The sequence below is a fragment of the Schistocerca cancellata genome, chromosome 5 (genome assembly GCF_023864275.1).
Source record: "Schistocerca cancellata isolate TAMUIC-IGC-003103 chromosome 5, iqSchCanc2.1, whole genome shotgun sequence".
Taxonomy (NCBI): Eukaryota; Metazoa; Arthropoda; class Insecta; order Orthoptera; family Acrididae; genus Schistocerca; species Schistocerca cancellata.
Genome location: NC_064630.1, coordinates 504,243,351 through 504,270,303, shown reverse-complemented (window position 1 = coordinate 504,270,303; position 26,953 = coordinate 504,243,351). Strand labels below are relative to the sequence as shown.

General features: G+C 38.3%; 1 protein-coding gene across 5 annotated transcripts in view; it reads right to left on the bottom strand.

Moving 5' to 3' along the window:
• LOC126188892 (protein phosphatase 1 regulatory subunit 12C-like) overlaps positions 1 to 26,953 on the bottom strand; it is a 385,917-nt gene that overhangs the window by 286,703 nt on the left and 72,261 nt on the right. For all 5 annotated transcript variants that reach the window (XM_049930575.1, XM_049930576.1, XM_049930580.1 and 2 more), the window contains exon 2: positions 24,092 to 24,222. In XM_049930575.1, the coding sequence (XP_049786532.1) occupies positions 24,092 to 24,222 (131 nt within the window). The remainder of the gene's footprint in view (positions 1 to 24,091; positions 24,223 to 26,953) is intronic.

Here is a 26,953-nt window from a genome sequence, read left to right as displayed (position 1 = left end):
GAACCCATTTAGAATAATACATGGGAACATTGGATGGGCTTGTCAACATCTGACGTCTGAGTCAACAACCGGTTCCTTGCGATTGCATGAAACATTGGTCAGATTATTTGCTTATGAAATACATCAATCACTTTCACTGCGGTTGATGTTACACAAGATCTGTTGTTAGACTTCTTGTTCTACCTAACAAAGCCGTTGCATTTAACATTAAGCGTGCTGGTAATGAGAAGTTTACTATTTCATATACAGGATCACTATACTTCACTGAGTGCAAGCATGTAGTTCCCTATTATGCAACATTGTCACAACTTATCTATCACAATTCAGTCATGCAGAAACTCTCAACTACATTAACTATTAGTGAGGAAAAACTTTTCATGAAGTGCCACTGCTAGTTAAATTTGAGAAATATAAAAATGTCCTGAAGCTTGCCAAGAAGTATGTGTCAATCTCGGACATGTAATTTTATGGAATGTTAGTCTGTGAAAGAACTGTTATGAATGTTACACACAGTTCATCAGAATGAGAAGCACAATGAATGCTCATTTACACTTCCACACCTATGATTTTTTACTATAATAGACATTTTTAATTCTCAGACTTCCGATAATATGCAGTAACCTATCCAGCACTAACACTGTTGTTGTTGTTGTTGTTTTGCTGCATTCTCCATGCTACTCTATCCTGCGCAATCCTCTTCATCATCTCCCAATAACTACTGCAACCTACATCCCTCTGAATCTGCTTAGTGTTTTCATCTCTTGGTCTCCATCTACAATTTTTAACCTCCGCACTTCCCTCCAATACTAAATTGGTGATTCGTTGATGCCTCAGAATGTGTCCTACCAACCGATCCCTTCTTCTAGTCAAGTTGTGCCACAAATTTCTCTTCTCCACAATGCTATTCAGTACCTCCTCTTTAGTTACAAGATTTATCCATCTGATCTTCAGCATTCTTCTGTAGCACCACATTTCAAAAGCGTCTATTCTCTTTTTGTCTAAACTATTTATCGTCCACGTTTCACTTCCATACATGGCTACACACTGTACAAATACTTTCTGAAACGACTTCCTGACACTTAAATCTATACTCGATGTCAACAAATTTCTCTTCTTCAGATATGCTTTCCTGGCCATTGCCAGTCTACATTTTATATCCTCTCTACTTCGACCATCATCAGTTATTTTGCTCCCCAAATAGCAAAACTCCTTTACTTCTTTAAGTGTCTCATTTCCTAATCAAACTCCCTCAGCATAACCTGACTGAATTCGACTACATTCCTTTATCCTCTTTTTGCTTTTGTTGATGTTTATCTTTTATCTTCCTTTCAAGACACTGTCCATTCCATTCAATTGCTCTTCCAGGTCCTTTGCTGTCTGACAGAATTACAATGTCATCGGCAAACCTCAAAGTTTTTTTTATTTCTTTTCCATGGATTTTAATTCCTACTCCAAATTTGACGTATGTTCCTTTACTGCTTACTCAGTATACAGACTGAACAACACTGGAGTTAGGCTACAACCATTTCTCACTCCCTTCTCAGCCACTACTTCCCTTTCATGCCCCTCGACTCTTATAACTGCATCTGGTTTCTGTACAAATTGTAAACAGCCTTTCACTCCCTGTACTTCACCCCTGCCACCTTCAGAATTATTATTATTATTATTATTATTATTATTATTATTGTTGTTGTTATTATTTTTGTTATTATTATTATTATTATTATTATTATTATTTATTTTATGGCCTTCATTGGACCACTATAGTCAACACAAAGTTGTAGACAAGTTGTTAGACAGGGATACAATCTGGCTCAACAATAACTTAATATGATAATTAGGTAATATAATTATTAGAGTCTATTCTTATATGAAAGGTGTTTTGCTCTTATGTCTGCCCAATATTTCTTCATTCTTTCAGATACTTTCTTTCTTTCTTCACCTGAGACCACTCTTCCTGTACTCCTTTTATTGATTTTCATTTGTAGACTGGTTTGCAGGTCTTGCAGTATTCTGGTTTTCTCTGTCTTGTTTTTTAGGTCATCTACTGTAATTTGGAGTTCTTTTATATCTTCCTTAATTTCTGTGATCCATTTAATGTCACTCTTGCTATTCCACAATTTTTGTATTATTTTTTTACTAATTCTGTTTCCTGGAGTTCTCATCAGATGTCCAAAGAATGAGATGCGTTTCTTTCTGATCGTGCTCATGACCGGTTGTATTTTCTTATATACTGTTTCATTTAATGCTATTCTCCAATGTCCATTTATTTTATACTGTTTATTTATACAAGTCCTAATTATTCTTCTTTCTATTTTTAGTATTCTGTCAATTTCTGCTGTATTAGTTGGTTTGAAGATAGTTTCAGCTGCATACGTTATTTCTGGTTGTCTAACTGTTTTATAGTGTTTTAATTTTGCATCTATAGATAAGCTTTTTTGTTGTATGTAGTTTTGGTAATGTAATTTGCGTAGTTAAGTTTTTTTTATTCTATTCTGCAATGATGGCTTCTCATTTAGATTGTATGTTATTATTTCAGCTAAATATTTAAATTTATCAGCAATTTTGATTTCCTCTTCTCCTATTGCAATTTTGTTTGCAAGTGGTGGATCAGTTAGCATAATCTCCATTTTTTCCAATGATATTCTAAGGCCTACTTTCTCTGCTATTTCTTGTAGTGATTTCACTTGTTGACTGGCTTCTTGAATGGTGTTGGCTAGGAGAGCAAGATCATCAGCGAATCCCAAGCAGTTTAAGCTATCATCTTTTGCACTTCCAATTCTTCTCATGTTTGGATTGTCCTTGTACCTTTCTCACATTATGTATTCCAGTGCACAGTTGAACAGTAATGGTGATAGGCATTCACCTTGTCTTAAGCCTGTTTTCATGAGGAATGGTTCCGAAATTTCTCCTCTGAACTTCACTTTTGATTTGGTGTTGGTTAGAGTGAGTTGTATTATTTTAATTAGTTTTGGATGGAGTCCTAGATTTCTTAAAATTTTTAATACTGAAGGTCTGTAGAGATAGTCATATGCCTTCTTAAAATCTACTAATGTTATTGCCAGAGGTTTGTTCCATTTCTTATAGTATGCCATAATCAATTTTAAACTAATTATCTGCTCTGCACAGCTTCTCCATGGTCTGAAACCTCCCTGATATTCCCCTAACTCCTGTTCTAATTGTTCCTTGATTCTTTCATATAGGATCTTGGATAGAATTTTGTATGTGCAATCTAGGAGAGAGATTCCTCTGTAGTTGTCTGGGTTGCTCTATCTCCCTTTTTGTGTAGTGTGTGGATGATAGCTGAGGTCCAATGTTCGGGGAATCGTTCTGTTACCCAAATTTTTTGTTAGAGCCATGAGTAAGGAGGTCTTGACTGTGTCACTTGCATATTTCCACATTTCAACAAAAACCTGATCTTCTCCACATGCCTTATAATTTTTTTGTTCTTTAAGAATTTTTCTACTTCTTGGAAAGTTGGAGGGTCTAGTTTGTTAGGTTTGGTTTTTATTGGGGTATTTATGTTGATTTTTAAGGTTTCTTTGGGTTCCTCGCAATTCAGAAGTTTGTTAAATGCTTTTGCCATGATTTCTGCATTTTCCTTGTTACTATGTGTCATCCTTCCATCTTCATCTTTCAGTATTAGTGTAGGGGGCCTCATATTGTTGTAGCTGTTTCCCAAAGATTTTATAGTAGTTCCTGGAGTTGGTTTTATGATAATTACCTTCTACGGAGTTTATAATATCTTTATGGAATTCTCTTGATTCTTCTAATATTTTGTGTGAATTTTTTTCTTTCACTTTTTTAGGTTGATGGCATTTTCTTCAATTTTATGTGTTTGAAACTTTTACCATGCTTGGTGTCTATCTTCATGGAATTTGTCACATTCTGATGTCCACGATGCATGTTTCCTTCGTGGGTTCAAGGGAGCTAGATTCTCTGCTTCTTTTTTTAAGATTAGGCATTAGTTATTCTAGATCATCTGTTAATTTGATGGTTTGTGTTATTTGTTGGTATTTATTATTTTTAATTAGCTGATGTGGGTCAAACCTCCTTTTTATTTTATTAGTTTTTCCGGTCCTCTTCTTTAACGGAGTGAATTTGATTTTAATTTTAATTACATACTAGTCTGAGCCTGTGTCTACTCCTCTGAGTACTTTAACATTGTAGAGCTCCCCATGAAAATTGTTGTCCATACAGACATGGTCTAGCTGCCACTCCCCCTTCCTCCAGTCTGGATGTTCCCATGTTTTAAGTTCACTTGGCTTCCTCTTAAAGTATGTTGATTTAGATATAAGGTTGTGTTCTCTGCAGAGTTCTACAAGTCTTCGACCTTTTTTGTTCGTAAATTTATGTTGACTCCATTTTCCAATTATATCTTTATATTTCCTTTCTTTTCCCAACTGAGCATTGAAATCTCCCAATAAGATTTTTACATTCTTTTTATTTACTCTGTTCACAGTTTGTTGTAGAAGGTCCCAAAATTTTTCTACCTCTTCCTTTGTTTTTGTTAGACAATTTTTTCATTTGTTGGGACATGAGCATTTATTATTGTATAGGTTTTATTCATTGTTTTAAAGCTTAGAGTCACAATTCTTGGTGATACTGCTTGGAAATCCGTTACTGAATCCGTTACTAAAAACCCTGTTCCAAACTGGGAACATTGTTTCATTGCCCTCGGTCCTGGTTTCCAATTATAAATTCTGTATCCTTGTGATTCTAATGGGTCCTCTGTGGTGTTTCTCATTTCTTGGATCCCTGTTATTAAATTTTTTTGTTTATTTAGTTCATCTGTGAGCCCCTTCAGTTATCCGGTCTGAAATAGTGAGTTTATGTTGTGTGTTGCTATATAATTTATCTGCTCATGCTTAATCTTCTTATTTTGTTTTAGTGTGCATTTTGATGGTTGCAAATGCTCCGATTCGTTGCTGTCTACTAGCTGACTACCCACCGAATCCGATGTAGCCTATTCCTGCGTTTTTGAGCAGGACAGTAGAATTTTTTTCCCTAAAAGACCTTTCCATTTTTGACTTTTGAAGGTTGTCAACCTTAGTTCGAGCAAGCTCTGATTTACAACTACGGTTGTTAACCGCAGAGGGTATGTTTGGTCTGCGAGAGCTATTTTATTTCACTCAAGTCCACCGGTAAACCGGTGACGACTTCCCTATCCGCCATCTGGGACGTGCCACGTAGGAGTGTCACCTCTCCTCCTACTATGACAGCATAGCTTCAGAATTTTAAAAAGTATTCCAGTCAACATTGTCAAAAGCTTTATCCAAGTCTACAAATGCTAGAAAAGTAGGTTTATCTTTCCTTAATCTAACTTCTAAGATAAACTGTAGGGTCTGTATTGCCTTGCGTGTTCCTACATTTCTACAGAATCCAAACTGATCTTCCCCAAGGTCAGCTTCTACTAGTTATTCCACTCGTCTGTAAGGAATGCATTTTAGTATTTCGCAGCCATGACTTATTGAACTGATAGTTCGGTAATTTTCACACCTGCCGATGCCTGCTTTCTTTGGGATTGGAATTATTATATTCTTCTTGAAATCTGAGGTTATTTCGCCAGTCACATATGTCGGACACCAGATGGAAGAGTTTTGTCATGTTTGGTTTTCCCAAGGCTATCAGTAGTTATAATGGAATGTTGTCTACTCCCAGGGCCTTGTTTCGACTTAGATCTTTCAGTGCCCTGTCAAATTCTTCACGTAGTATCATATCTCCTATTTCATCATCATCATCATCATCATCATCATCATCATCTACGTCCTCTTCCATTTCTATAATACTGCCCTCAAGTACATCACCCTTGTATAGACCCTCTATGTACTGCTTCCACCTTTCTGCTTTCCCTTCTTTGCTTAGGACTGGTTTTCCGTCCAAGGTATTTATATTCACACAGGTGGCTCTCTTTTCTCAAAAGGCCTGCAATTTTTCTGTAAGCAGTATCTATCTTACCCCCTAGTGATATATGCTTCTACATCCTTACATTTGTGGTCTAGCCATTTCTGCTTAGTCATTTTGCACTTCCCCTGTAGATCTCATTTTTGAGACATTTGTATTCCTTCTCGCCTGCTTCATTTGCTGCATTTTTATATTTTCTCCTTTCATCAAGTAATTTCAATAACTCTCCTGTTACCCATGGATTTCTACTAGCCCTCATATTTTTGCGTACTTGACCCTCTGCTGCCTTCATAATTTTCTCTCTCAAAGCTACCCATTCTTTTTCTACTGTATTTCTTTCCACTGCTCTCGTCAGTTGTTTCCTAATGCTCTCTCCGAAACACTCTACAACCTCCGGTTCTTTCAGTTTATCCAGGCCCTAGCTACTTAAATTCATACCTTTTCGCAGTTTCTTCAGTTTTAATCTATAGTTCATAACCAGCAAATTGTGGTCAGAATCCACATCTGCCCCTGGAAATGTCTTACAATTATGAATACTGTGCTTTAAATCTATTTAGGTATTTGTTTATTTATTTATTTGATATCTCATGAAACTGGTGCATGAGAGAGAGAGAGAGAGAGAGAGAGAGAGAGAGAGAGAGAGAAAATTTTTTTTAATTCAACTCTTAATTTAATAAATATCACAATTTTGCTTATGTAACGCAATATTAAGTTGTGCTACTTGCTTAAATACAGGTTGGTAAAAGAAAAGTCTGATTATTTTTTTTTCCAATTTGTGAGCAGTTTTCTGTGTTTTACTCAAAATTTATGTAAACACTGACTTACCTGGTCATTGAGCCAATGACTTAAATTATTTCTCATGCATACACCTAGATATTTTAAAGATGCAATGTCTCAGTGACATATCCACAGTATAATGAAACAACAATTTGTCTCCCCCTATTAATGTACAATAAGTTACATCGGTTTAAGCTGAGGGTCAACTGCTAGTTCCTGCAGTAAGCATCCATCCTTTATCTCACTACCATTTTCAGGCTTCATGACTTCCCTCTATGGCCATCATCAACCAATCCATTACAGTGAGTCTACAATATTACGAGGGTAATCCCAAAAGTAAGGTCTCCTATTTTTTTATAAGTACATAGACCTGTTTATTTCTACAATGGTTTACATCAGTTTACCGCTTGAACACTTAGCTATTTTTCAACATAATCACCATTTCTGTCTATGCATTTTTGTAGACACTGTGGCAGTTTTTGTATGCTCATGTCGTACCAGCTCGCTGCCATGCTGTTCAGAAAGTTACGAACTGGTGTGATTGTTGCTTGGTCTCAGGTGTAAAATGGTATGCCCAGATTTTGTCACCCATGACAATCGAATCCAGAAAATTGTCCTTTATGGCTGCAAGGTGGTGGTGAAATGCGCGGGAAGCATTAACTCGTTGGCGCATGTGGTCCTCAGGAAGCATGCGTGGCACCCATCTTGCGCACACCTTCTAATAGTTCAATATTTCCATTAAAATTCTGTGAGCAGTGCTTCAGGAAACCTCAGGACTCAACGTGCAAAGATCATCCAGGGTGATCCGCCGATCTTCACACATGCTTTGCTCAACCTTCAACACTGTCTCCTCAGAAATTGACAGTCTCCCGCTCCTTTGTTCGTCATGAATTTCGGTCCGACCAGCTGCAAACTCTCTACACCACTTACAAACATTTTTGACATCCATGCATGACTCACCATACACTTCTGTCATTTGGCGATGTGATTTCAATCAGCGCAGTGCCCTTTGCGTTCAAAAACCGAATAACTGCACATAATTAGCACTTGGTGGTAACATCCAATGCTAGCTCCCTTCACAACGGCTGCCAAACCAAGACTGAGCACCTCAGCGCGGTGTGCAAATGTTTACACACAGTACGAGATGCCCTCTTCATAACACTGTGACCAACAGCCACACAAACGGAGTTATGAGACCTTACTTTTGGGATTACCCTCATATCTATAAATACGAACCATATTCAGTAATTACTCGATAGAAAGCAGCAATTCTGATCTCACAATACCACACCAAGAATTACTTTTACATCTAATTATTCCTTCCATAAACTAGTAACAAGCTACTATTTACTCTGAAGTCAACCACATAACAAAGCTCATCTGACAACCATTAAACTCTTATTTTTCTTACTAGGCAGTATTGCAGAGCTATTATCAATCGATGTAGAAATTTTTACTGTGAACATACTTACTAAAAAAAACATGTTCAAGGGAATAACAGAAAACAAAATGTGTTTTCCAAAACTGAAAAAAGCAAACTGTGCTCTTTATAGTGGACTTTATGCTGTTAACAGCATCCGTAAAAACAGTAGCAGTCTGAATGTTGGCCTCAGGGTCCACTATTCTGCATAAGGATTGGACTGAATGTTTGTTTTCCAATGGATAACAGGCTTATTCAACAAGGAAGAACTGCAGCATTCTGGGAAGGTATTTTCAAATCTTCAACGATGAAGTCAATTATGTGGTTCAAAGTATTACAACGGATCCTCCAAATCAAAGGAACTACCAATTAAATATTGCCTGCTTAGCATGAATGTCTTTATTGCTGTGTTCAGTTGAGTGATCAAGAGTCCAAGGATATTTTTTGCTGATGAAATTATTGGTTTCTAAAGCCTAGAATGGGAAATAGTTCCCTATCTGCTCCAAGTCTTTCTTAGGTGGATAGAGAGAGAAAAAAAGTGTACAATCATCTGGAGCTAAGTCTTCACCACAACCAAATTCAGGTCGCAATGTTCGGCCCCGATTTTATAGGATACATATAAGAGGATTACATGCTTATTCCACTTAACTGCATACTAAAGAAGCATTTGAAGCACTGGAATAGCAAAAAGAAAAAGCAAAGAAGCCCCCCACCATTGTGGCTCAAAGCATTGAAGAAAAGGTAAACCTAAAAACGATTCACAATAATTAGTTGAGAACACGGGGCAAACTATTGTATATTAGAATGAACAGAGAAATAAAAAAGGGCATATGGAACAGGAAAAATGAAATCCAAAAGGATAAAACCACATAAGGAGACAAAAATTGTGGAAGCATGGAAAATGGTCGCAGAATTGAGGAAATAGGTGAAAGAATGTGAAAACCAACTGGTTATGTGTCTGATAGAGTGGGAGAAGCCTTTTACAGGCCTGCTGACAACAGAAAAGGCAGAGTACAAGGAAATGAAGTGGCAGATGGGACAGAAGCAGGATGGTGATGAGAAATATACCATGAAAGCGGTATACAAATGAAAATGGTGATATAATATGGGCCTGAAAACAGTAGTATGAGGAGGAACTTTTAAGAGAGTGAACTTCATGTATCTATAACCCACCCATAAGAAGGAAGCACGAAAGTGCCTAACAATTATTGTGACATAGGTGTCAAGTTCAATTAGTGTGCTGTACAGGAGAATTTTAACAATAAGAATGGAGAAGATTGTAACTTAAGTGGAAGAGCTCAGTGGCTTTCAAAGAGACAGGTCTTTTGTAGATAACATCTTTGCTGTAAGAGAGATCTTTGAGAAGAGACTGGAAAGGAATCTAAGCAATCATTTGGTCAGCATAGATCTTGAAGAAGCACATGACTCAATGCCACTGAAAATATTGTTTGAGGTGCTGTGGTCAGGGGAATTGAAAACACACACACACACACACACACACACACACACACACACACACACTAAATTCCAAAAGAATACATCATTAAAATTGGGAAAGTAATTTCTAGGAAGACCTTCAGAAAGTCAAAGGATTGAAACAAGGATATGTCTGTCTTCCACACACTTTAAAATATATGTGCTGAAGGCACTGGATCTGTACTGAAGAAAGAGCTAGTAGGGGAAGTGAAGTAGGGAACCAGTGTATCTAGAGACTTTTCAATGCTGATGATTGGGACGCTGCAGCAAACAATGAAGCTGATATGTCTTACATGCTTAGCAAGTTGTCGAATTAATATAGAAAGTGCTGTTTGAAAATTAATTTAAAGGAAAATGGAATGTCTATACTGAGGAGATGAAAGTAGAAATTTGGACATGAGCAGGCATGAAATTAAATATTTGAGTAGTGTCTTATCACTTGATGAAAGCTGTGACAGAGGTATCAAACAATCAATCAAGCATGGGAAGGTGGCTATCCAAAATTTAAATACTGTAATTTGAGCCCAAGAATTACTTTCAACAGTTAAAATGCAATTATACAAATCCATCATAGAACCAATAAGTTATGGGAGTGAGTATTAGGAACTCACAGAAAGAAATAAATGCAGACTTATAGCTTTAAAAATAGCTCACTTGAAAACAACATACAGTATTTCCCCGACTTGATCGTCTAAGAAATATGGAAATAAGAGAAAGGACACAGAACTATCGTATTATGGAAGAAAGCTACGTTAGTGCACATCAAAAGAACAGAAGAAGGTAGATGGCTAAAGAGAGCACTTTCAAGGCAACCTTCTGGAAGGAGGAGAAAGGGAAGACAACAGGAAGATGGATAACAGGTATACAAGAAGTAATGGAGGGAAGAGGAAGAGAAGAGGATGAGGAAGAATGGAGAGTCGAGGTATTTGGTGACAGCGATGAGGGACACAGTGACAACTCTAGGACTCACACAACAAGAAAGTCATTTCACTGAATATGCCATGTTGTAACCTGTTAAACCTGGGTTTTCTCATTGGTAGCAGACCACATGGATAAGTGGCAGTTAAACACTTCAGAGTTCTTACAGGCCACTTTTCTTCCATTCATTAGGAGCACTTCACTCCTCTAGAGCCCTATGGTACACTTCTAGAAGAGGAGCAAGTTTTTTCGCATACTCAGTGTAGAATTAAACTGGTGTCCCCATCATGTCCAGTAGCCTTTCCTCTGTTGAGTGATTTCAGTTGCTTTTCTATCCCTTGGTAACTTATTTCTATATCTATTCTTCAGTCATTGGTGGGACTTTTAAAGACGAAACTTAGTACGACGTTCCTTCATGAAACAGACATGGAAAAAGACGTTTAGCATTTCGGCTTTTTCTGTGTCATTCTCTGTTTCAATGCCGTTATGGTCACAGAGTGTCTGGTCAGATGGCTTTGATCTGTTTACCAATGCAACATAATACCAGAACTTCTTAGGATTTTCTGTCAAGTTGGTATGTGGAGTTCTACTTTTGTATTCATTGAATGCTTCACACATAACCTTCCTTATGCTAATTTGGGCTTTGTTTGGTTTCTGTTTGTGTGTGAGGATTTGGCTGCATTTACGTTTACAGTCTTCTGTCATTGCAGGCCTCCATGCGTTTTCCTTTTAGTGTACAATTTCATTTTCTATGCTTCACATATTGTTGAAACCAGAATGTACTTATCAGTAAGGACTTCAAGGTAATTTTTCTGTGTAATGCATTTACAGAAAGAGTTTAACAACAAAAGTTTGTTCTTGATTTGGGGTCATAATTAATGTGTGCGTGTGTTCATTGTCATCACAAACACATTACAGGATGCCAACACATTTATTTGGACCTACAGCAACCGGACATGAAATAACCGTATCACAAAGAAATGCATAAACAGAATTTACTGTTTAGTGGCTTTGACTGAATGAGTGACAATATAAAACTTCAGTATTTTCGTTTGTGCCATAGGATGATGCGGTTTCCAGTTCCACTTAAGAGGTCAGGTGTCCACTACAGACAGGAGGCAGCTACACAGGTAGCAAGGGCTGTGTGGAATGGATTGGGTGGTTTTTTATGTTAAACGGTCTCTGGCAAGTGCAGAGAGGTATTGAGTTTTAAAGGGTGCAGGATAAACACAGGAAGATGGTAGACAAGCAATAAGCAACAATCAGTACTGTAGCTGTAAACTGTTTTACCTGCACTGGCAAGGAACCAGAGCTTCAAGCGCTATTAGAAAGCACAGAAACTCTAATCGGTAAAGGTATTGAAAGCTGGCTGTAACTGGAGGTAACTTCAGACAAACATTTTACAAAGGACCTAACAGTGGTTAGAAAAAGATACACTAAATGCCGTTGGTGACAGTGCCTTTGTTGCTGTTAGAAGTAGTTTGTCTTGTAATAGATAGCTCCTGTAAGTCAGAATGGGTAGACATTATAGAGGACAACAGGAATAATTACTAATTGGTTCCTTTTACAGACCCCCAATTCAGATGATACGGGTGCTGAACAGTTCAAAGAAAACTTCAAATTCATCACAAATAGGCAACCCTCTCTCTCAATTATAGCTCGTGGTGGCTTCAATCTACCCTTGATATGTTGGCAAAAAAATCTGAACTGGCAGTAGGTACGAAACATTAAAAACTGTACTAAATGCTTCCTCTGAAAACTTTAGCCAATTAGTTCAGGAACCTACTCAAAGTGTAAATGGTTGAAATGTTTGCAAAAGCATACTTTACCTCTTAGCAACAAATAATCTGAGCAAACAGGGAGCATCATGACTAGATACAGGGATTAGTGACCACGAGATTGTTGTAGCAAGACTGAATACCAGAATACCCAAATCCACGAAAAGTGAACACAAAAGATACCTATTTAAAATATACTTGGCACCTTACTAAGAGACAGCCTCCACTCCTTCCCAACTAACTATGTAGTCTAGATAAGATGTGGCTTAAATTCAAAGAAACACTATCAGATGCAGTTGAGAGATTTATGCCAAATAAATTAATAAAAGATGGTGCTGTGTCCCGTGGTACATGACACAGGTCAGAACTCTGTTGTAGAAGCGACGAAAAAGCATGCCAAATTGGAAAAAACACAAAATCTCCAAAATTTGCAACATTTAACTAAAGCTCAAAATTTTAGCATGGACTTCAATGTAAAATGCTTTTAGTATCTTCTAGAATGAGGCTCTGGCTTGAAATCCGCGAGAAAATTCAAAGAAATTCTTCTTCAGGTGCAATACACAATTGATACTTTCACTGCAAAATACCAATGGTAATATTACTGATGACAGCGCCATTAAGGCGTTGTTACTAAACACAGTTTTCTGAAATTCCTTTACCAAATAAGATTAACTACGAGGCTGAGTCAAATGAAAACCTCAAATATTTTTTTAAATATTATTTATTGTGCAGAAGTGGTACAAAGCTGTATCACTTTTCAACATAATCTCCCCCAAGCGCAATGCAAGTCCTCCAGTGCTTACAAAGTGCGTAAATTCCTTTAGAAAAAAAATTCTTTTGGTAGTCTGCACAACCATTTGTGCATCACGTGGCGTACATCTTCATCAGAACGGAACTTCATTCCTCTCATTGCATCTTTGAGTGGTTCAAACATATGGAAATCACTTGGGGCAAGGTCTGGTGAGTATGGGGGATGAGGAAGACACTCAAAATGCAGGTCTGTGATTTTTGCATCTTTTGTACGGGCAGAGTGGGGCCTTGCATTGTCATGTTGCAAAAGGACATCTGCTGACAGCAATCCACATCGCTTTGATTTGATTGCAGGCCGCAGATGATTTTTTAGGAGATCTGTGTATGATGCACTAGTGACAGTGGTCCGTCTAGGCATGTAATGCTCCAAAATGATGCCTTTTTCGTCATAAAAGAGTCAGCATTACCTTCCCTGCTGATGGTTCTGTTCGAAACTTCTTTGGTTTTGGTGATGAGGACTGGCGCCATTCCTTGCTCGCTCTCTTCATTTCCAGCTGGTGGAAGTGAATCCAGGTTTCGTCCCCAGTAACGATTCTTGCAAGGAAGCTATCATCTTCTCATTCAAAGTGCCGAAGAAGTTCTTCACAAGCATCAACACGTCGTTATCTCATTTCAGGAGTCAGCTGCCGTCGCACCCATCTTGCAGACACTTTGTGAAACTGGAGCACATCATGCACAACGTGGTGTGCTGACCCATGACCAATCTGTAAACATGCTGCACTGTCATTCAGTGTCACTCGGCAGTTTTCCTACACTATGGCTTCAACTGCTGCAATGTTCTGTGGAGTCACAACTCGTTGTGCCTGACTTGGATATGGAGCATCTTCCACTGAAGTCACACCATTTGTGAACTGCCTACTCTATTGGTAGACGTGCTGCTGTGACAAACATGCATTGCCATACTGAACCTTCATTCGTCGATGAATTTCAATAGGTTTCTTCACACCTTCACTACGCAAAAACCGAATAACAGAACGCTATTCTTCTCTGCTGCAAGTCGCAAGTGCGGCGGCCATCTTTATACTGATACTGCGATTGTGTGTGCATCTGCACTATGCTGGCACCTACAGGCCATTCTGCACGCTGTTTGTAGCATGCTTACCAATTTACAGGATAACGGCGCGAAATTTCGATTTGTTATTACAAATTTAAGGTTTTCATTTGACTCACCCTCGTAAATATTGCAGAATTTGAATCAAGAACAGTTGCCAATATGAGTTCTTAAAACTAGATATTCTCGGTGGACCAAAGCAACTCAAATCACTTAAGAAAAGCAAGTCTTCCACTTCAGATAGCATACCAATAAGGTTTCTTTCAGAGTATGCTGACGCAATAGCCCCACACTTAGCTGTCACAGACAACTTCTCACTCAATAAAAGATCTGTATCAAAAGCTGGAAAGTTGAACAGGTCACACTTATACTCAAGAAAGAGAATTGGGGTAATCCGTTGAATTACAGACCCATATCATTGACGTTGACTTGCAGTAGGATTTTGGAACATTTACTGTGTTCAAACACTATGAATTACCTCGAAGGTAATGGTCTATTGACACAGTCAGTACAAATTCGGACAATATTGTTCTTGTGAAACAGAACACACTCTCTATTTGCATGAGTTAATGAGTGCTATCAACATTGGATCTCAAATTGATTCCACACTGCTAAATTTCCAGGAGGCTTTCAACACCGTTCCTCACAAGAGACTTCTAATCAAACTGCATTTCTATGCAGCATTGCTCCAGTTGGTTGTGACACTGGATTCTTAATTCCCTTTCAGAAAAGGTCACAGTACATAGTAATTCATGGAAAAAATCAAGTAAAACATAAGTGATGTGGCATTCCCCACAGAAATGTTGTAGACCTTCTGCTGTTCCTAATCTACATAAATCATTTAGGAGACAACATGAGCAGCTCTCTTACATTGTTTGTATTTGATACTGTTGTGTACCATCTAGTAATTCTTATGAAGATCAAAACCAATTGATAAATACAGACATGATATCTGAATGGTGCAAAAAGTGGCAATTGTCTATTAACATGGAAATAGTGTGATGTCATCCACAAGATTACAAAAAGAAATCCATTACATTTCAATAATATGATAAATTGCACAAATTTAAAGGCTGGTAATTTGACTAAATACTTAGGAATTACAAGTGGAACAAGTTGGAATGAACACACAGACAATGGCATAGGGAAAGCAAACGAATACTAGGTTTTACTGGCAGAACACTTAGAAGATGCAACAGATCCACTAAAGAACCTACACTATGCCTGTCCATCCCATGCTACAGTACTGCTGTGCTGTATTGGATACTTACCAGATAGGATAGATTGAGGACAGTAAAAAAGTTCAGAGGAGGACAGCTTGGTCTGTATTATCATGAAATATGAAGCAATGTGTCATGGATATGATAAGCGAGTTGGGACAGCAATCATTAACACAAAGGTGTTTTTTGTTGTGGCAACTTTCTCCTATAAATATGAGAATATCTTATTGTCACCAACCTACATAGGGAGAAATGATGAGCATAAAAAAAGTACGTGATCAGAACTCATAAAGAAAGATTTTAGTGTTCATTTTTCCTGTACACTGTAGGGGAGTGGAACGGTAGAGAAATAGGCCGAAGGGGTTCAAAGAACCCTATGCCAGGCACTTACATGCGAACTGCAGAGCACTCGTTCAGATATTCTACACAAATCTGTACAGTCCTGCCAATGACGTTGCATGTCGGTGGAATCTAGATTTTATTCACAACATGCAGAACTGCTGCTCATTCATCTTAGTGATCTATTTGGTAACATTGATAAAATTCAATGAGTGTCGTTTTTAATACAATAAACATAATTAAATAATCACCACAACAATAACTGAAACGTAGGCATTTCTCTAACACCCTATTAGCACCAGTTCTTTTATAATAAAGTGTAAACAATTTCAGTAAACATCCTTACCACAGAAACGGGCAGTCACTCCTTCCTTATAATGGGTGACCGGGAAGTAAGGACGAATTTGAATTTTCCACAACTAAGCAATGTATCCAACTGACAAAAAGTTACTACAACAACAGTGAACGTGCCATGGCAACCGTTCGGTAATTGCATGTGACTCTGACATAATGCTACTCCAGCTGAATAATCAGTTCGGAAGTCTATCTGGAAGTTTGACACCACGGGTGCTGTTTCCAAAATTAAGAAAACAGGATGACTGCATTCTGTTGAAGGAAACGTAGCTGTCGTGCGTGACAATGTGACCAAAAGCCCTTGAAAATTGGTTCGCCGATGAGCTCAACAATTGAGTTTATCACTAAGTTCACTGCATGAATTCTTTGGACAGATCTGATCTGAACATGCATGCGTACAAGATTCAAATTACACAAGAGTTGAAGCCTGAAGATCGTGTAAAGAGACATCAATTTGCTCAACAGGTCTTGGCTCAACAAGATGGGCAAGAGGGTCTGTTCATACCCTCGGTGCCACTTGCAGAGGGGATGCAAAATGGTCTCCAAGCAAACGAGATTTTGTGGAAAATATATTACTACTAGAGTAAATTCTAAGTATTATATTATTACATTTGTTTCTGAAGGTGGTGTCAATAAAATGTAGTGTTGTACCAAGGGCACCGAGGAGGAGGGTGCAAATAAAGTGTTGTGCCCTGAGTGCCAATGAGGCCAAGGGGAGGGGGGCAGCAATAAAGTGTCAGGCACCAGTTACATTCGCTATGCCACTGTTCGCCAGATGTCTTGTAATTGCAATGGGTCTTTTGCAATCATATAACAACTGATGTTTCCACATGTTTCAAATATGCAAAAGAAGTGTCATTCAGGCTGTATGAACAGCAGTCCAAACAAACTATTTCCAGACAAAATTATGACGGAACTAATTAAAGTAAAAAACAAGATAACCACTAATTTGTAGTCATGGCACACAAATATGTCTGTCAATAAGTTTACAGTGATAAGTAAAACAATACTTTAACGTACATTAGAATCTCAAAGGGTACTCAGTTGTATTGCACTGTGTATTTACAACTTTTAAAGCATTTCGACTGCCATTAAATTACAGTATAACTTCAGTATATTCTCTCTAATCCTCTTAACTTTTCACTAAGATGTGAGGATTCTCCAAATCATCTACTTCTTCATATTCCCACCATTTGTTGGTTATTTGGGTATCACTTGATAAAATAACTAATTTTCCGTGTTTATATCCGACTTGTTCTCTCAACTGCTCTTTTAAAATGTCACTGCACTCCTGGAAATATTCATTTTAACAATTTACTGTGTGCTGATTGATACCCACATTACATATGAAATGTTAACTTCTCTCTTTGTATAGTTGGCTTCAGTTTTCAGTTGATATTACATGGAACAACAGAGTTAAAAGCAGACTAATAGGAAGCAATTGTCATAACTGAAATTTTTATTACACAGTGCAAAGAATTTCCTATTGAAGTTGTTGTTATGGTCATACTAGTAAAAGGTTATTTGTCATCTCCCTTCCTATTTTTTAAGAAATTTTGTTTCATTTCAAACACTGTATCCTGACAGTTAGCAGGTGTTACAGTATGATTTAGATAGTTAGAAACAGCATTCCAATAAGTCCACATCCAATATATGAAGCACTTATTTGTTACAATAGTTAACAAGCAACATTGAAAATGTACAACGGTGTACAAAATTAAAGCAACAAATGGAAAATTTACAAGGACGCATTTATTTTGTCACAAAAGAGTATAAACAGGTGATAGGATAGTCAAAACGATGTAAAGAATACAGAACATACATAACTGCAACATGCATAATGGTAGAAAAAAATGTTGTCAGTTTTTTCCAACTTAATGGATTTACACACACATTCTGACAACTGTTTAACACTCTCAGTATGGGGTGTGACCACCTCTGGCAGCAATAAAGGCCTGACAATGTCGAAGCATGCTGTGAATTATTTGTCAGTCTCGTATTGAGACAATAACACCCAGAGCTGCTCGCAAGTCTTTGAGAGTAGTTGATGGATGCTGATGTGATGCAACCCGTCTCCCTAATGCATCCCAGACATGCTCTATGGGATTAAAATCTGAAGCACGAGCAGGCCACAACATGCATGCAGTATCTTCCTTTTCCAAAGGAAACAACAACAACCCATGCTCTGTACGGTCGAGCATTATCATCAATCAGTGCAAAGTCCGGGCCCCACAGCATCTCGCAACAACTATACATGAGGTTCCAAGATTTTGTCACAATACCTGAAAAGTTAAACCTTGCCTATTCACCCGTATAATTTTACGAAGAGCTGTTCAAGTGCTCAACATAATCCTTGCCCACACCGTTAGGGATCCTCCATGATATTGGTCTTTTTCCACAACATCTGGATTCCAAAATCGTGTTCCACATTCTCTCCAGATATGAATCCACCTAGAGTCACTCTCCAGACCAAATTGGGGGCTCATCTTTGAGAAGAACATTGGCCCACTGTTCTACCATCCACAGGTAGCATGTTGACGATTAGACTCTACAGACGTTCCCTTCTGTGAAGACACACCAGAGGTACACACACACACACACACACACACACACACACACACACACACACACACACACACACACCAGCTCGCAGCCATTCTGCCAAAGCCTTCTGTACACCATTTGCCTCACACACACCAGCTCTCAGCCATTCTGCCAAAGCCTTCTGTACACCATTTGCCTCAATACAACACATCCAGTGGATGACACGAGGTCAGATACCAGATGTCGTGCAGTACTATGGCTGTACCATCGTGACCTTACAGCCAAATAAAAGCCCCCCCCCCCCCCCCCCCGCTCTCTCTCTCTCTCTCTCTCTCTCTCTCTCTCTCTCTCTCTCTCTCTCTCTCTCTCTCTCTGTGTGTGTGTGTGTGTGTGTGTGTGTGTGTGTGTGTGTGTGTGTGTGTCACACATGGTCGCCGTGCCCTGGTCTTCAGGATACAGTTTTGGTCTCTATAAACTGTCGCCACATCCGAGAAACAACAGGACGATTCACATTAAGCCATCAGGCCACATCAGCTTGTGGCTGTCCTGCTTCCGCTCTTCCTATGGTCCTCCACCACAGAGAGTCTGGCAGGTGTCTTCTTTGTGTCACACTGCACCATCTATGACTGTTTACACGGAAATTGTGGGTATGGGACTATCCGACAAACACATTCCATTTGGTAGATGCCATGACATCATCATTGGCGCAGTTGTCCGTTGACCAGAATGTCATCTTCACTGCCGAACACGATCCTATGGACATCTGCTGACAGTTTGTATGATTACAACGTAAATTACATACAGGACAGGAAAATAGCAGCTTGTTGCTTTAATTTTGGACACCAGAATATATCCACAGTCCTTTACCACATAAGAATGAAGAACTGCCAACTCCAGTCACATCAAGTGATAGAAGGTCATTTGTCCATACCCTAAAATCCTTCGCCCTCAGAGCCAAAACGAGGGATCGATTTCTTCTGTGCTTCATCACCATTGGAAATCCATTGGACAATTCTAGATGGTAGTCACTCTCTCAAAATAAAATCATTGACTTTTTTTCAACATGGTGTGTAACATTTTCATTAGTATGTTTTTCATGTGCTTTATGAATCAATCATATGTATAGATGGATGTATTACTTTCCACGTTATTAAAATAAAGATTATATGTATGTAATGTGTGTGCGCGCTACAATTTACTTTCAATCAACTTCTTCTTTATCTGAATTTTGTCCTCAATTCTTCTCTATTATCTGAATGCCTATTACCTTGAAGTTTCAGTATTTTGAACTTTTTCACTGGTCCCTCGAGTTTCAAATTATCTAGAGTCGATTCAAGATCTAAATGTGGTCTTGCACATTTTCACATGCAAAATGTCAAGGTGTACAATAAAATGTAAGGTGGCTTGAGAAAGGCCTTGACGTAATATTGCCTAGTTACGTAATAATTAATTCCTGTCACTTACATTTTTCATGTCTCCACAGTTAGCTGACTCTGGTGGTATACAAACCGCAACCAAACTTTTCTTGAACACATCTTTACATGTTGCTAACGGAATAGCTTTTATAAGTTATCAACTGAATTACTGTTTTTCCTAAAACTATGAACGGTTTTATAGTTGCCTGAACAGAGAAACAAGCTCTTTCAGATTCTGAAGGTTTGTTAAGATTCTCTTTGTTATAATCTTAACAATGAGCTGATTTCAGATTAATTTCACCACCAGAAATTTTTAGCTGGCAATCTTCTCATTACAGGTAATTTATATATTACATCTGACACAGCAATGCTTATGAGGAAAGTGGTACATTTGCCTTTGTCGATCTTCACTACAGCACACAGATTTGTTGGATCAAACTACTTTTTCAGCTGTTATTCTTGAAAATTTTGACTATCATTTTCTGCAACAGTATGAGAATAATATTTATTGTACAGATAAATAACTGCAACAAGTATATTAATTACAATTTTTTAAATTGTAATCTAATCATCTTTACAAATACTATGTTGGTGTCAAAGTTTTGTGTCTATACTGTGTATGTGATATGGTTTCCTTCCGTTCACCTCACCCACAGCAATACTCACCGATTTACTGTTCTATTATGATGGAAAGACAGGAACAGAGCAATGTAACTCACTTTGGCGTGAAAAAAATAGAAGCGCCAGGAAGCAAAAACAAAATGTCTACAATGACTTTTGCCGAAATCAAATGCAAGGGTGCCAACATTAAGAGTGCAATTGGAATGCCACTTTCGAACAGAGAGTGGGTAGGTGGAAAGAGTTCACCGAAGAGCTTATGAGGGAGAAGGCTTTCTGATGGCACAACAGAAGAACAAATGGGAGTCAGCAATATGGGAGATGCAGGGGTGCCACTTTTAGTGGCTTATTTGAAATCAAATAAAGCAGGAAGGACAGAACAACCCTTCGGAATTTCTAAAATGTTTGGGGGATGGTTGGTTGGTTGGTTTGGGGAAGGAGACCAGACAGCTTGGTCATCGGTCTCATCGGATTAGAGAAGGATGGGGAAGGGAGTCGGCCGTGCCCTTTCAGAGGAACTATCCCGGCATTTGCCTGGAGTGATTTAGGGAAATCACGGAAAACCTAAATCAGGATGGCCGGACGCGGGATTGAACCGTCGTCCTCCCGAATGCGAGTCCAGTGCCTAACCACTGCGCCACCTCGCTCGGTAATGTTTGGGGGAGGTGGCAATAAAATGAGTATTCAAGTAGATGCGTAGAATCTTTGTGACTGAAGACATACCATCAGATGTTCGAAAAAATATCATCCACAAAATTACAAAGATAGCAAAGGTGGATATGTGAGAACACTATCGCACAATCAGTATTACAGCTGAAGCATAAATTTGGTGACAAGAATAATGTACAAAAGAATGGAAGGAAGAAAGGAAGGAAGGATAATTAAGGTTTTATATCCCACTGACATTGAGGTCATTAGAGATGGAGCATAAGCTCAGGGTTTTCTTATAGAGGTAGGAGAGGAAATCTGATGTGTCCTTTCAAACAGATCACCCTGTTATTTGCCTAGAGCGATTTATGGAAATGAGAGAATGAAAACCTAAATCTGGATGGAGATTTGAACCGTCAGTTTCCCGAATGTGAGTCCAGTGTAATAACCATTGTGCCACCTCACTCAGTCAGAGGAGAAGAAACTTGAGGGGCTATTAGACGACTATCATTTTGGTGTTCACAAAGGTAAAGGCACCAGTGTGGTAGTTCTGAAATTGTGCTTGATAATGATAATGGAAACAAGACTTATTAAAAATGAAGAGATCTTCATAGGAATGTCAGTCTAAAAAAAAAAAAGTATTTCACCATAAGATGTTTGAAACTCTTAAGAAAAACAGGAGTAAGCTATTGGGAAAGACGGATAATGTGCAATATGTACAAGAATCAAGAGGAATCAATAAAAATGGAAGACCAAGGAGGAAGTGCTTTGATTAAAAGGGGTGTAAGACAAGAATGTAGTCTTTTGCAAAAGAAAAAAAGGAAAGGATCTCCTATTTTTGGGGACAGAGAGAAACTCTTAATACACTTGTTGGCAACACTTGAGTGAGTGATTTGCCTCTGTTACCAAACAAGTGTATGGCCACGCTTCACTCAGATGCTTAGTCTAGGCTTTGTAGCCAATCAAAATGGAGCTCCCACCGAAAGCTACCACCAAGTGCAAAGTTCGCACAATTATTTGATTTCTTAACACAAAAAACATAAAACAAAACAAATGAAATTTACTGCACACTGACAGAGACGTATGAACAGGCATGCACAGATGTCAAAAACAGATAGTTTCCAGCTGGTGGTGCTGCAAGTCATAATGCAGCCAAGAGCAGTGATCGAGACAGTCATGAAGGTTGAGAACTCTCGAAAGTGCAGCTCACGACCAGAGATGAGGAATGTTGAGCAACGGCATACGTATTCCTTAACACAACATTCACCCACACATCACCCATCAAACCCGAGATCTACTGTAAACATCGCCCACCATACAGTCTGGGCTTTGCACTGAGCTACTACTACATGCTCCCAAAGTGTAAGGAACATTTGGCTGGGTAGCAGTTCTGCTCTGAAGCCAAGATGAAAGACAGGGTTTAACAATTCCTGAAGGCCCTGGTGGCATAAGGTTCAAGAGTGGGATTAAAAACTGGGATGAAAGGATATCAATGATAGGATTTGTTGATAATATTGCCATCCTTACTGAAGGTGAAGAAAAAAAATGCAGAATCTGGTGGATGGAATGAACAGTCTAATGAGTACAGAATTTGGACAGAGAAAAACCAAAGAAAGATTGAAGTAATGAGAAGCAGCAGTTTGAGACATCAATATTTCTTCTTGTTGACTGTGTTACACTCTATGCAGTTTGAAAAGATCCTATGGCACTGTGTTACACTCTACGCAGTTTGAAAAGATCCTATGTTCTGGAGAAGACATCTCTGCAACCTCAAAAAATTTAATTTTTTCCCCTTTCTTTTAGAGCAGAAAACGATATTTCTTTTTTGCAACTGATGCACATATGTCCATAAATGAAGTACAATAGAACTCACCTACAATACAGCACAGCCAAGTGTCTATTACAATCACACTGCCTATATAATCTCAGAAAGCCTTGGTGGGTCTTCTTTGTCTACAAACAAATAGTAAATTAATGTTGTGAGTAAGTTGAGCAGCAGAGGAAGAAGATGCATCATCCTGGGAATTGGGGATAAGATGCCAGGCAGGTATATTGCAGCCAGTAGCCACTTTTACTTTGTGCTCAATGTTGAAACCATCTCATTATGCACTTCTACAACAGTTGTTATAACAATAATAGAAACGAAAGATTGGAGTACCCTACATCAACAATGTTCTGTAAGGTTTCAATTTGCTGTGTCCGCTAATAGCGGCAAAGCCACCGCCATACCAAGGAAATGGTATGTTAACTGTGAACGGCCTTACAACGAAACAGACCCAAGTTATGTAGTGCCTGCTGAAGTCACACTGTTTCCCACTGCACTCAGCAATGCTAAATTTACTATTAAGAACATATCAGCTAATTACAAAATGCATGAAAATTATGTAGTGAGTAAGTCGTATTATCTCTGATTCCAGGAGGCAGCGTGTGTCCCCCACCCCCATCAGATGCCTATGCACTTTCGTATCGTGTAGTCATAGTGAACAAATTGATGCTCGAACAATAACAGATTGAGCACTGTTTAAAATCTTCATTCCTTACTATTTATATTATCTTTATTGACAGGATTTAAAAACTGGATTTTCTATCTGTAACATCCTTTTGGAATGACAGCTACTACAAATTGTTAATTCAAGCTACGTCCACTTTACCCAGTAACACAATGAAGCACTCATCTTAAACAGTTCCAAAAATATCTTGATTTATTTGGTAGGATACAAAAATACAGGATAAAGAACTTTTGGATTCACTTACAGGATGAAATATAAACGAATAACATGTTAGTCTTCACAAAATGAACAACACTTTTAATCACCTACTTAGCTATGCTGATGAAGCCACACGAGGCTGTGGCGTGGAGTGGAGTCCAACCTTCATTGTCACCTCTGTTAACATCGGCACCATGCTCTACTAGGAACTCCACCATATCGAGATTGTCATCTATGCAAGCCTGCAACAAAAATATCATTTCTTTCCTCTGGGAAAACTTCTCATGGCCATATCAAAGCAAGCATATGATTTCTCTTGGTATCTTAGTGTAATTCCACAGCTCTTAACTTAACAACAAACATTTCATAACCATATTGCATCGTATATGGCACCAACGATTTAAAACTAAATACTGTGATTTCAGTATTCTGTAATATTCTCCAAATCCAACCTCTTTTGACCAATTGTTACCAACTTTAAACATCATAATGGTATTTTTGCAGTGGGCTGTCTAATAATAGTTTTGAAATTAATTAATGAAAGGTGCAGTCAATGTCTTCAATTATCATGTCCTCAATGGTAGATGATGCCACTGCAGCAACAGTACTTATTTTGAGTAAAGCAAACAGGCAGCCACTAGCACCATACTTCAACCTTCAAGCTGTAATGAAATCCAGACCTTTCGCTGCTTACAGGCATTGATAAATATAAATGGGGACAGTTGAAAAGTGTGTGCCCACACCGGGACTTGAACCCGGGACCACCTGCTTGCATGGCAGTGCTCTATCTGACTGAGCCACCGAGGACACACAGGATAGTGCGAATGCCTGGACTTCTCTCTGGCATGCTCCCTGCAAGACCCACACTTTCCAACTTTCTGTCCACACGCTCCCTTTGTAGTGCCCCTGCCCACTATACTCATTACTCACAGCAGTTTTTGTAATTTCATTCTTCAAGAGCTGCACGATCACCAATGGTATCTGTTCCTTCTGGATTGTCCGAAAGAACAGATACCATCTACATATAGATAAAGCTTACCGGCCAATGAGAGTGCGGATGCACTCACATTGCCCAAACTCTTACGGGAATCAGTAGATTGACTGCAGTTAGTAATGAGTATGGTGCCCAGGGGCACTACGAATATAGTGTGTGGACAGAAAGTTGGAAAGTGTGAATCTCACGGGGAGTGTGCCAGAGAAGTCCCTGCAGTCGCACTACTGTCTGTGTCCTCTGTAGCTCAGTCGGGTAGAGCGTCTGCCATGTAAGCAGAAGGTTCCAGGTTCGAGTCCCAGTTGGGGCGCACATTTTTCAATTGTCCTCAATGATATTTATCAACGCATGTAAGCAGTTAAAGGTCTGGATTTCATTATAATTTCATTCTTCGAGAGCTGCAAGATCACCAATGATATCTGTACAGATACCAGCTTCATATACTTCAACATATCTTTAATACAACCAGCACAGTGGAATAATGTACTGAACTGAACTTATTGCCCACTATATGGTAAATAACCACGTCCTAAGCAGTGTAATAACAAAAGAAATCACCCACAGTGATTTACTAGTAATACCTGGAAAATGCCAAGAAAAAATGATAGTTCCCATTATAATTGAAAAGAATTAAGGAAGAACAAATGGAAAAAATGTCAGCATGTGTACCTGTAAGCAGAGCTATGTTTAATGCATATGTAATTTATAGAGAGAACTTAAACTTTCTTCCACACTTTTATAGAATTACATGTTTCTATGTTAAGCCAATAGGCAAACTTAAGCTTTTATCAAAGCAGATTATTAGTGTGATGAAATTTGAATAAAAAGACAAACCAAATTCTTCAAATTTTCAGTTCCTCAGTAGTGGTTAATCTACAAGAGAAGACTGCGTTAAAATTTTGCAGTTTGCCAACTACAGAACCCTTCATATAGCTAATATGCGAATACAGGCCTTACAAACGGAAAACAGTTGACTGACAAGGCTCTATGCACTGACAAATCATTTCCATTCCCTGTTGAATGTGATGCAAAATTAGACTTTCGTGACTAACATATTTTTTGAGTATCACTAAGCCCCATACAACTGAAAAAGTGTACCCATCACTCTAGTTTGTAAAGGTAATGAAAATTATGGGTTTTAAATGCTACAACCTACAAAACTTTATCTTACACAATTCTGGCAAATGTTCTAAGCTCATCTAAGGCACCTACAATGCTGAAAAAAATTCTCAACATCAGCCCACATTTGAAAAATATCTTTAGTATAGTAAACTGTTCACTTAGACTAACTACTATAGTGCAGGCAAAGAGATATATTCAGTAGGTGTAGATTTCTGGGGAGGGGGGCAGCTAATGTCTTATTCTGTCAACTGCTGAACACATGTTTACAGTGATTTCCGAGTATTATTCATGTAAAAATTGTGTCCATCAGAAATTAAGGTACTACTAAATGAGTCTACAGAATAAAGTGACAACTACAATAATTTACTGGTCAAATGAAGTAAATTACGTTTGTAAGTACAATTTGATCAAAACAGCATTGCAACCAACAGTTTATTGAGTCTAACACTGAGCTAAAGTCATCTTCTATATTTGCTTTTCTTTGGCATGTTTGATCTGCTTGCTGTATAGTGTGTGCTCCATAGTAATAGAAGAATGTGAACACATTAGTATTGGCAAAATGAACAAATATTAGCAATGTTGCTTCCCTACGCTCAAAGTTGCCACTCAAACTGTAACTGTTGTTCAATCTAGACAAAACTCAAAATTCCTGAAAACAGCAAATGTTAGTTTCACCTAAAATATAGATAAGCATTAGTGAGACAAAAAGGCTAAAGTTTCATATCTGACAATTACAAGCTGGCAAGAAAATTATACATTCTAATTAAAAGAAAGATTAACTTCAAATCAAAACAAGATATTTTAAATTCCATTAACCTAGTGAAAAAATTAAACCCATACCTATCCAATGTAGTGTTAAG